Source organism: Strix aluco, chromosome 5, assembly GCF_031877795.1.
Source record: "Strix aluco isolate bStrAlu1 chromosome 5, bStrAlu1.hap1, whole genome shotgun sequence".
Lineage (NCBI taxonomy): Eukaryota > Metazoa > Chordata > Aves > Strigiformes > Strigidae > Strix > Strix aluco.
The window spans coordinates 45,107,387-45,120,326 of NC_133935.1; the positions used below are offsets into that span (position 1 = coordinate 45,107,387).

At 37.5% G+C, this 12,940-nt stretch overlaps 1 protein-coding gene across 10 annotated transcripts in view; it reads right to left on the minus strand.

The window, feature by feature from the left end:
• The window catches only part of NAV3 (neuron navigator 3), a 562,960-nt gene that overhangs the window by 134,335 nt on the left and 415,685 nt on the right, over positions 1 to 12,940 (minus strand). For 9 of the 10 annotated variants that reach the window (XM_074827171.1, XM_074827169.1, XM_074827173.1 and 6 more), the window contains one exon: positions 5,316 to 6,354. In XM_074827171.1, coding sequence (XP_074683272.1) covers positions 5,316 to 6,354 — 1,039 coding nt within the window. The remainder of the gene's footprint in view (positions 1 to 5,315; positions 6,355 to 12,940) is intronic. The other variant, XM_074827167.1, reaches the window with a different exon arrangement.

Genomic DNA, 12,940 nt, shown 5'->3' on the forward strand with positions numbered 1-12,940 from the left:
TCTGAAAGGAAAGAGACAATTTCGTTTAAGAGACAGATGGTTTAGCCTTGCAAAAGAGAAGGAAGGGAATGGGATTATTCGCTCACATATTTAAAAAGAATGATCAAAAAGAGGGAAAACAATTTTTTAAGTTAAAGTGCAATATTAACAAAGTAATAAATGAATGCAATCTCATCATGTGGGTTGCAAGCAATTTTTAACATTGAGATGAGTGAGTTTCTGGAGGAACCTTCCCATTGGAGTAGTGGGGATTAACTATTTTAAAACAAAATGTAGTTGGTTTATGAAAGGGTTAATACGGTTATCAGTAACAGAAAACTGTACAAAATATCTTTTTGCTCCTTTATCCTACATTTTACTGATTATTTAGTCAAAGGAATAAGGCCACAGTTGTCTGTACAGAAATTTAAAAGAGTAACTTCAGATCATAAACAGCAAGCAACTGAATTATCAAGCCACTGTTTTAACTCAGCATTAATCAAGTGTGTGCTTATAATGATTTCTACATTTATTATCCTTCTTCCAATCTCTTAAGCCAACACCTCTACACTGGAAATTCTTCTTGCACAATTACTTGAAAATCAAGCATGAGAAAAGGGGAGGATTTTTTCTAAACACTGTGTTTTTCTTGCAAGTAAAACTGGTGAGTGGCAGTGTCTAGTGCTACCTACGATTGCAAAATTTTCGTGCTGACTGTTTTATTTTCATAACAGTAATGTAAATGACAGAAATCAATAAAGCACCGCAGTATAACTTTGCATCATCATATTTTTAAAGAAAGAGTTGCAGTATGTTTAATAGCACAATCTATTATTAACAAACACAATTATCTGATAGAACGTCTTTTACTGAACACTTAATTTTAGCTCCACAATCAGCGACCAGCAGTAGCTTCTAGTCATTTAAACTAGACATAAATATGGCTTCAACAAGCCCTGCAGATGCTGTGTTTGCAAGATCCTCGAAAGGTAGTTTAATCTTTTCCCTAAGCCAGTGTAAAAACATCCTGAACAGGCATGGGAATTGAATTTCACTGCGCCTCCAGAGGTGCTACCGGATTACATCCGCCTGCCCATCTGTCACTGCTCTGCACTTCCCATGCACCCTTGAAGCTATGCTCTAGTAATAGAATTGTTTCAGTCACCATATAGGAAAGGAGATAGGAAGATTTTAGAACCCGGTAACATGTTTATTTATTGTACTGATATTTCCTTTCCTTGCCTCTATTGAGTGAACACTTTAGTCCTCACAGAATCAATCATAAAGTAATTTAGAACAGAAAGATGTTCTAGATGCCATGTGGTCCAATGGCCTGCTCAAAGCAGGTCTGGTTACATTACGTTGCTCAGGGCCTTGTTTGCTTGGGTCTTGAACACATCTGAGGACAGAGCTTCCACAATCTCTCTGGGCAGCCTGCTCCAGTGTTTCACCACCCTCAGAATAAAAATATTTTTTCTAAGTTTTAATCAGCATCTCCCCTGCTGTATCTTGCATCTGTTACCTCTTATCCTTTCACCCTGCATATCAGAGAAGAGGCTGGCCCCATCTTCTCTACACTGACCTATCAGGTAGCTGAAGTCACCAGTTTCTTATCCTTCAGGGACAAAAGAAGTGCCAAAATGGTTTTGTAGTCCAGCATTGACAATGAAAGAGTATCTCTGCAAGGTCTCAATTCAGACAGTGCTGAAACTTCTTCCAGATGTCACTATCATTAAACTACAAATTTAGCTGAAAAACTGAAATTTAAGTGATGCACAACACAGAACTGCAGCTCAGGATGATGAGTGGTCAGCTAATTCTCCGCAGCAGTTTCTATACCGTCAGCATTTCAGGCAATAAGCAATTCCTGAGCACCACGGCCACTGGGATTTGGGGACTTCAGATTCTATACTCCAGACATGGAAAACAAACCCACTAAGCTCATACAGTGGTTACTGGAGGGGTCAATAAAATAAAACTAAACTGCAGCACATGTGTCCAGTTACAACTCAATGTTCTCCTACTGAAATATTCCATTAATCTTTGAGCAAATCCAAAGCAAATGTTAATTGCCAACATATCACATACTTCATATAGGGTTATGATGATTTACATCAACTAAGAATTTGCCCCATGGAGTGAGGTTACATTTGTGTTACTCCTAGGACTACTAGTTATGTTCCCATTTTATGGAAATAACACAAACTTACAAAATTTGGCTCACAAAAAAATAAAGCAATGATTTTATACAACAGGCTCTTCTCTGCAAGAAGATGCTTGGAAGTAGAGGTTATATTACACTTTTGAGCAATGTGTGGGAAAGCTAAGAATTCCAAATACTGAGCAATTAACCTGTTATTCTCTTGATAAGATTTTAGGAGAAAGAGTCCAACTTCTTTTTTTGTTTGTTTGTTTTCATTAATGCTTTTTTTCCTGTTTTCATTGTGACCTAGTAAGCACTAAACTTCTATGTTACTCTTCTCCATCTGAAATTTAAGCACCACTAGGAAGATAACTAAATTCTATGGCCAATTTCAATACGAGTCTAAGGGACTCTGGCAGATGGCACAATTTCCATCTTCTTCCAATTCTGTCTATGTAGAAGAATGTGTAATTTAAAGTAGTGGCTGGTATATTTTAAACAATTATACAGTCTCTTACACCTTCCTTTTAGTTGTTTTTCCTGCTGTATCTCTCTTACCAAGCTTTCTGACAACTAAATTACATCCGCTTCAGCCTATCTTATATCAGTTGGACTGTGCAGTCAACTTCAGAGGGGACACATATGGGGCCATAAATAGCACATTCACAACCACATTTGAGGAGGATGGAAGAATTTAAATTATACCCATTTAGATTATCTCAAATGCAACTCTGACTGTTGCTGTTAATCTTTGATGAGAAGTAATAATCCCACATGAATTTCCATGCCATGATGTTTAAGAGGCATAAAAATACAATGCGGTATCAGACAGGACAAAGCACCAGGAGTGTAAAGCTGGATAGTGCAATATATCATTTCAGAACCTTCTAGTGAAACAGTAGTTTCTAACTACTGACCATTAATAAAAATACACAACACCTTGAAAACATGAGTGTTGATAACTGTTATAGCATTGCATTCCCTGTTTAAGCAAAATACATGCTGGTCTCAAAGAAACTCTTGGGAATACTTTTATTCACAAATCTACAGTAATATTCCCTTGGGTAATAATCTGCAGGTATTGGCAACAAACCAGAAAAAGCACTAGCCTACTTAACCTTGTGCTAACAGTCTAAACTGATCACAGCAGTATATTGCAGTATATTGCAGTATTCTGCAGGATTCTGGATAAAATGCACTGTATTTTTACTAAATTATATTGAAACTTTTTACAGGGACTGCAGTACAAACTCACAGAATCTAGATATTCCTTCTAGCTGCAAAAACCCCCTGTTAGTCTGAAAGGTAACTAGTGTTTATTAACTGGTTGATCTATAAAGCTGTTCTAGCAACTAACAAACACACCTGAAAATTCTGGTGACTGCTCAGAAAACAGTTATGTTTAAGAGCAAGAAAATATAAATACAGTACCCCAGCTTCATGCATACTTCCACTTGCCATATGTCAACACAAGTGAATGTGCTGACTTTGGAAATTTGGATATTTTATCCTTAGTTATATTTATATTCTTCTATGAAATCATTGTGTACTATTTCAAAGCCCTTGAGAGTTGCAAGGAATCTAGTTACTGTGTATTTTTGGGCCGGATTCTGCTCAGTTACAGAGATACACATTGAAGTAACCTCATCAAAGTCGGTCTATTACTCTGGGTTTATGGCATTCCAAGATCAGACCTTGGCTCTGAGAATTTTATTTTTATGCGAGATTTAACTTCAAATACAGTCTCCTTTGCTGTTTGTTTGAAGCAAGCAGATGATTATTAATACCAAATTTTACTGGAAGATGCATGCTTCTATAAAATTCAAAATACATTTTGCTTCATGATGAAGCTTAAAAGAACGGTATCTCCATTGTGCAATGAAATGCCGTTAAAGAGCACATGCATCTGAAGGCAAAGTATCTTCTTTTTCTCTCTCCTTACATATGCACCCTAACATATGTGCAGGCCACCCTATTTACCATGCTGCAAACCGCCTGTATCACTGAGGTTATTCCAGACAGTTACAAACATGTATATCAATGACATTCAGTGATAGATTTAACTGAAACTCAAGAGGCTACCCACTGCATATTAGAATATTATGCATTTTTCCCCTTCCATAGGATTTTCTGAACTGCCTTTGTTCAGAATTAACTTAAACAGTTTATCACTCATCCAGATTGGTTTGGAAGCTATGTTTAGTTGTGTGTAATGATACTCCCTCAGAGCCTACTCCAGCACCTCTTTAATCTTTAGCCAAGACTATCTAGAGTACTACTCACTAACAAAAACTGTCAATATATTTTGCTTAATAATGTATTTGTCATTTTATCAGATGTTAAATTTACCCACAACTGTAGCTAAAGCCCTCCAACAGCTGACATCTGAAATCATTACTCAAACCAGCCTGCCAGTCTTTCTACACTTTGTCTTCAAAACTGTACAACAACGAAATCTCACAGCTTCTCTTCAGTTGCTCTATCAACTAGCAAAATAAAGTCAAAGGTTGATACATTTAACTGTTCATTCATCTATTCTAGAGCACTGGCCATCAGAAGAGTTTGTATCACCTGTAAAAATTAACTGGGGTTAGTCTATACCTAGCTCATGTATAAAACTAAACAGGAGAAGGACCTTCAAACAGCCACCCTTTCTCTCTGCCCAAAGTATTGAAATATTTTTGAATATTTACAAAAGTTTGTGTATGGTTTTTCCTCTAGTATCCTACTAGTACTGTTACATACTCTGAAAACGTCAGCAGTTTATTTTAGGTTTTTTTTAAGAGAACAGTGTATTTTAAGCAAGTATTATTAAATATCAGCAAATAAATGTTGAGGTTCTTAAATTGCAAACAAGAATATTCACATTAGAAACCTGATTCAGCCATGACCTTTCAAAAGCAGCACAGGGAATGTATCATGTGATTTGCATTTCTAATCAAAATATCCTGAATTTAAAATGGCAAATATTTGCAGTGAATTGCTTTTGTACACGGTCTAGACTCAGAGTTCTTGGAAGAAATTGTTCATAAAGTAACATTAATCAAAAAATAATATTAGGAAAACATGTGCATGATGCTGTGACAGAAACGGGGAGATAAGAAACTTAACAGTGCGATCCACCATTACTCTATCCGTTTTATCTCTCTTTCCTAAATAGTAGCACAAAACCACTTTCCCTCTATGACCTTACCTATAAATGAAAGGAGCTACTGTGGCAGTGTTGGGGTGACTGTATTGCTGTTGCTGAGGAAGCTGGACAACACCATTTCCCGTGCCTTGGCCGCTGCTTGCAGACATCGAGGCCGACAGAGACGTCAAGGACCCCGGGATGAGAGATGCGCTTGGTTCTTTCCCTTCAGAAGAAGCAAGACCAGAGGAAGGAGAAGCCTTCTCACTAAGTTGAGATTTTGTTGTTGATTGGGACTGGTTTCCTTTTGTAGTCCTCAGTTTTTCAACCTCCTTACTTCCCGTGCATACGGATGAAGCGCTCTGCTTTGCTGTTGGCACCTTCGATCCAGGTTTTGGGATCCCACTAGAAGACGGTATTAAACTTTCCTTCTTGGCTGCTGCCGTCTTGCTTCCCTTTGGGATTAAGCTTGCAATTTTTGAGCTCTTCTTTGTAGATGTTTCAGTGACCTGGTCCTTCTCCTCCTTGACTGTTTTCTCAGTGCAAACTTTGTTTTTGTCCCTGTTCTTTTCCTCTTTGTCCTTTGGCTGTAGCAAAGACTTTTTATTGCTGAGATTTTTGCTTCCAGCTTTTGGAGGGGTTAACTTCGGTGATACTTTAGGACTGCTACTTGTGGAGCCGCCGCTGTTCACCCCACCACTTAAGACATCCATTTCACCACATTCTGAAAAGGTATCATCCTCTCTCCCACTGTCACTGGGTCCTGAGCTCAGCGACAAAGGAGGTCTCAGAGCAGTCCTAGCATTAACCAGCTTGAATTTTTCCAGCATAGATTTTTGTCCAGATGAAGTGGGCTTCACACCTTCAGAAGGAGGTGGCTTGAGCCTGTCTGAAGATGGAGTAGGGGAGGTTGCAGGACTAGGCTGCTTCACGGACAGCATGGTAGAGGTTGCGCTGTGTTTGACATTCATGGATTTGCTGCGCCAAGGCTTGCTGGCGCTTGGAGAGGGTATGGCAGAGACCTGCTGCTGCCCGGTGCTGGTGGGATGCTGCACGTTTCCATTCATGCCTGCAGATGGGTGAGGGCCTTTTGGTGAATCTGCTTAAAAACCAGAAAGAATGATAATGGTACATTTATTCTCTCATCTTCTACTTGAAGGTGATACCATACTCCTCTGGCATTTAAAACCCAGCTACATATGATTTAAAATAAACATAATTTACATGTGCACAGAATATGAAGGATGTTAATCAAAAATGCCTTTTTTTCCCCCCACCATCATGGTGTTGTTCAATACCTCTGTGAGTTCAAGAGCACCTTGGAAACACCTTCCTTGTAACCATCTCATTATGCACATTAAATCTTCCAATTTAAAGATTTTATTTTTAATAAGTCATAAAGAAATTCTTCCAATCACTTGTTAATAATAAAACACTGAGACATGGAAGAAAAAAGAACGCTACAATACTGAAAGAAAAACAAAACCAGAGAAAGATGGTTTGGATGTTTAGTGAAAGCAAAATATATGCTAGAAAGCTAAGGTTTTGGGCAGAAGGAGGAAGACTGCGTAATACTGAAATTAAATGGATACAATCAATATTCACAGAAGCAAAAAACAGCAGGTCACTATACTTTTTTTTGCTTTTAAGTACAGTTAACAACCTTTATTAGTTGACTTCAGGAACTTATCCCAGTGCACTTTCATAGGTGGGATAAAATATATGAACAATTTCACCAGTGTCAGTACTGGAAAGTTACAGTGATATATCATCTATATGGGCACAGCAATGATAGTTGTTTTGGGCCTGAAGCTCAGGTAGATACAGAAGGTTCATTTACGTGGCTCTGGTACCTTCACTACATTTACATTGTCCAGAAACTTCAGTGAATCTTCAGAATGAATGAGAACAAGACTCTTTCTGCAATAATAAATCTATGCTAATCAACAACCATGATTTTAAAATCTAGCCTTATTAAGTAAAATAGGCTTATGCATGAAAGGGTTAAGCTCTGTATGAAGCTCAGATTTCCAAGACATGTCTGAGTTTCGAAACACTATTACTCTGGAGCACCAGAGAAATTAAGTGGCAATGGCAATCAAATACATGGTACAATAGCTATTTCAGCAGACAACATATTTTCTCTTAGTGTATCTATCTTGTCTTGCCATTCAGTCTCAGGACTGCCAGTGAATCAGGTGTAAGCCTGCCCATATCAAATTCAGTACTACCAAGAAAGCTTATAAAACATGCAATGCAAATATAACTCATGTAATGGCAAAAAGAGTGCTTGATGTGTTGCATACACACATGAAGGCAAAGTCATGCCTTGGGGCCCCCCTGTCTGAATAATATAGTAGATGAGGACACTGATGTCATTTGTCCCTCCAGCACAGAGTTTGAAGTTATGTGTCAATTTTATTTCTGCAGTCTGAGCCCTAAGGCCCTAGCACGGATTAGACTACCCACCTGGAAGTCTGAAGGCCACTAATACACATAGGAAAGGGAGGATTTTGAACATCCTGAAGAGCTGTTTTTTCTTTAACAAAGAGAATGCAAACATAGCAAAATTTACTTCTCTAAATAGCATTAAGAAGTTCTAGTTTAAAAATAATTTTAAAAATCTGAGCAAAAGCAATATGACAGAAATTTAACATATTTTACTTGCTTAATACTAAAAACAACTGGATCCCAGCAGGCCAATAACCTCTACCTTCAATAGATGCTGTATAATTCCATCTGCCCAGAGTATTTTGTGTGCTCCTCAGACTGATATGCGAACCCCACAGTGCTAAATGAGCTCAGTGCACCTTCACAAAAGGTTTCGAGCAGCTCTGCTGCGTCCAGTTACTAGGCAAGAAAATTTTCACTGGTAAGGTTTGCCTCAGAGCATTTTTTGGGACAGATGAGGTTATGGCTTATTCCCCAGGCTCCAGGTAGCACTATGCACATGCAGCAGCTTTGGTGGGCAGCTGCAGAGCTGATCCCTCCCTTGTGACCAAAGCAGGAATTGTGGCTGGGTCCCTGATATTTCCTGGGGAGCCTCAGATCCTGGAAGAGAGCCTGGGGCCATGAACAGCAGTAGGAAATTAGATTCCTTAATTTATACCAGGGATCAGCCCCGTGGTTGATAGCCCAGGACTAGATGTGCACAAGGACCTTCTTGCACACATCTTGCCTTGCACTAAGCTTGCCTTAATATTACACAGGAGCATTGAGGTCTTCAGCTATCCCAATAGTTTTGCAGAACAATTCACCATAAGAATATGCAAAGCTAATGCAGAATACATGTAACAATCTGTGAACAGCAGGATGCCACTATACTCTGTTGTATTAATTCTGTTACATTTGTATGGCTTCAGGCTATTAGTTTCACTACAAAACCCAGAAGAAGTGTTCTGATTAAAAAGAAGAATGTATGCCTTACCATATTTCCTATAATATTAAACTCACTGGGGGGAAAAATTGTAAAAAGAAGAGTATTTACTATTTCATCAACAGCTTGTTCTGCTACATATATAGCAAAAAAACACAGGTTCCTGGAACTACTGGTACTTATTTGATCCCTATGTTACAAACCATAAAGAGCATCAAAAAATTACAGAAAACTTTAACTTGCCCTTACATCTGAATTTAAAATGTATCCTTAATGTTTGCACAAGGAATGTGGACTGCAAACTGTCAAGATATATTGAGAGCCTTTCTGTATGTTTAAAGACGTGGAATAAAAAGATTTATTTCCTCCCCAGTCCAAATGCATTACTGGAAGCTGCACATCATTCCTTGCTTTCTGCATGGTTCATTTGGACATAGCTGTAGCTGTTCATTATGTGAAAACTGTCCCCACCTTGTGGTGATTTTGATACAGAGTGAACCTAAAGATGACACGGATTTCATATTTCTATAAATTAAATTTTACAAGAAGACAGTCTTCTGTTTAGGGCCTAATCCCCTTATTGCTCAAATGCATAATCAGCTTGAGGTTAAAACAATTTTGTGTTCTGCTTGAGAGTTCAGTGCTTCAGGGCTCAGCCCAACCTGCGTTGGAAAAGCAGAGCAACACTCCCAGGTGTTCAGTGCAAAAAGAAATTTCTACCAGAACCCAGCAAGACCATGACAACCAAATGGACATTTTCAAGTCCACTTTTCATAGGCTGTTGCACAAATAAAGGACACATGAGGAGTTAAATTTGGGCCAATATATAATCAACCTCCTCTGTCTTCCATGACCTTTGCTGTGTTCTGTGCTGTTGGAGAAGACAGGACCTCTGTGACAACAGCTCCCCTGTTGCAGCATAGTTAGGTACCGATAATCTAAATATTCTGTAACAGTCAGGTGCCCAGATTAGAGTATTCAATTTTAATCATTCATAATAAAAAAGGTTAGTAGAAAATTGAACAGCTGCAAGGGACTGCTATAAGAATTTTTGGAGAAATGGGAGGTCTATCTGGCGAGATTAAAAGAATTCAGCTTGTTCAACTGTCCCTTTCCAGCTGTCCATGAGAAAGTAGCTACCCCTTAGCAGCACAGGAGGAGGACACCACCAGGGACAACTGGCAAAATACTGGCACCAGAAGAAATGTAAACAAATTAGCTACAGATGTACATACTGGCCACAGATGAACAATGATTTGCATCATCAGACAATGGAGTGCCAGGACCGAGTTTGTCAGAGTTGGAATGGGCAAAATAACTAAATACTGTTGAAAATGAGTTTGGACAATACACAAACACCATTTTATATTATTAAATTATATTGAAAATCAGGCAATTAAACTCCATGACATAGAGACCCTCATCAGTGTTCAGATATGGAGTTTCTAAGTGCTATAGTGTAAATACTTGTTTTTAAAATGTGACTTGAATTAGAACACTATTTCCTTGATGGACTCAAAACGCCCTAGGTATCCACCATATTAGCAACGTGAATAATTACTTTATTCAAATATTTCAGTTTCATAGTTTTATTTTTGTCTTCATTTTATTTAGGCAGAAGCAGAAAGATGTGATGTGACCTGGGAAAGAGATGTGTTCTTTGAAACCCATCCATAAGCTGCAATGTCCAGCAAGGAAAAAAAAAAAAAAGATAACCTCACTAAAGCTCCACAGATGAATTTCAGTTAATGGCATGTTTATTGTTTCGGTACATTCTGTGTTCCTGACTTAACCACAGCTACACAGTTACCTGTGTCACAGCAATGGTTTGGGTCTGTAGGTGAAAACTGGGCTGTACTCAATAAAAACCAAACCTGCTCAGGGGAGCTAAATTTCGCACTGTGTGAAGTACTCCCTAAGCAACATTCAAAGGAGATAACATTAATGACACACTAAATAATGAAATACTAGATAAAAGGCCCATATCACATCTTATTTTGGATCACCTTCAGGCCTCCTTTAACTCTGTGACTACATATCCATTCCCCATGGTGACTGAGTTGGAAACTGTGTTATGGAGGAATGGATTTCAAATATTACATACAACTGGTTTAAAAAAAATCCCAACCCTATGCTGTATATCTTTTCTGAGGTCTCCTTACAGCACATACAGAAAGGTGTTCAGCAGAGAAAAACGTACCAGAAGTGGTCTGCCCTTGAAGAGGTCTGGAGGTCCCAGCCTCTAATGACTATTTACCTAGCGCAAGTCATCTCTTTTTCCGATTCAGTTTATGCAGCGCTAATGCAGAATTACAAGCTATTTACTATATGTTCTATGTCTCAGAAATTAGAGTGTATGGACTATATATTTACTCAATGAAAGCTGTTAAAGTTATCTTGCTCCAAGATAACTGCATCAGAAGCAAAATTTGAAATATAAGGTTTATTATATGTGTCAGATTGTATAGAAAAATCAGTTTTTCAACATATAGTGACACTTTCTTTAAAAAATGTGTTTGCTATTATTATTATTGTGAGGGTTGAAGTTTGTTTCTAAACAAATTCTTCAAAAAAACTCAGGTCACAGAACATCCTCAAATACTTCAAAAAAATATCAAAAGACAACTTGGAAATTTCATTGTAATATTCAAAAATTAGCCACTGTAATAATTAAATTTAAAATATAAATTCAGTTGTTATTCTCTTTAGGCAAAGAAGTAGCACAGTGAATTCAAATACAGGTTCTCATGTTTTCTTTTAGTGTATAATAAAAATATCACATTGCTATCCTTGCACTCACAGCAGTTATTTTTTCTAATTAACTTCTGCCTCATACTCTGATTAACTTCCGCTTTATACTCTAGAACAAACTTGCATTTGGTTTATATTCTCAAGTAAAATCAATGTTCTTCCATCCATTCTGCTGTTTTGAAAGAAAGAAAAAAGAGCAGACAAAAACATCTCAAATATAGCACTCTGTAGTTATGCAAAATTACATTTTCTATATCCTATAAAATGAATTGAATGATTATACAGAAACTTAAGTGACCCCTTATCCTCTTGTAAGTGATGACTTCACTAAAAATCTCATCAAGGTTCTCATTCTCTGCTGTAAAGAAATGGGAAAGTAAAGAAATTCATCATGCAAAAAAGCCACATAAATGTGCAATGAAATGAAAACTTTAGCAGTTAAAAGGCTGTTTCCAAGTAACAAGTTAAGAATATTAATATCTACAAGCATGTCTCACCTTGAACCATTGCACACTCACATATTTCAGTAGCAAACTTATGTCAACATTATGAAGCAATTCTAAAACCTAAACTGCTTTACATACCTTCACTCAAGCAGCCACATCTCCTACTTCGTAACTTCACTATTGTATTTGTGAACTATGTAGTGTCTGCTCAGTTTTCACTCTGATCTTTTTCTAGTTTTAGCCTGGATGTCTTGCCACAAACAAGTCCTTGATAAAATAAATTTCACTATAGAACTATCTAAAACATTCAACCCTGACAGTAAAAATAAAGAAATAACTATTGAAAGGATGGTTTTATATCTTCAGATACAGCTAGGGGCAAAGTGTGTTCATCAGAATTCTGTAAAAAAAATCTGGATAGCTGCCTGTTGCTTGGATGAAGAACATTCACTGCATACTTGTTCCTCCCACAGACCCCAAGGATGCAAACGGGTACTATGTATATTGTATCATTTTCAACTGTATTCTAACCCAGAGATATGAATAAAATGCTGTTCATTACACAAAGGGAGAAAGAAGAGGGGAAAGGGGCTGGGTTAGTTACACAACTCAGAAAGCTGAATTTTTAGATTATTCTTTTTGAGATAAAGCCTGAAGAGGCATATTTTCCAGGAAGTCAGTGTCAGGGTGGGAGAAATAGAAGGACCCACGGAACTCAGTCTGTTTCCATAATGGACGTTCATATTTAAAGGAGGCAATAAAACACGAACACAGAAATCAATTCCCTGCAAAATTTCATTACATTTGACTTAATTTCCAATCCCCTAGTCATATACACACTAGGTAAGTTTCTGAAGGAATAGATACATGTAATATTCTGACGCAAATAAAATATTCTTATTCTTCTCCATTAGAGGCTAAAATGCAAAGTCCCCTGAAAATTATGGCAATCTTCTTTTGGGTATGAGTAAATTTGAATATGGACCAAGATTACACATCCAATATGGACTCATTTTTACTTCAGAAAAATCACCCAGTGATATTTCTATTAAAGAGTGTTAAAATATAATTATATCTTGAAAGTTTTCAGTTCTGAACTTTAATCCCAACTCAAC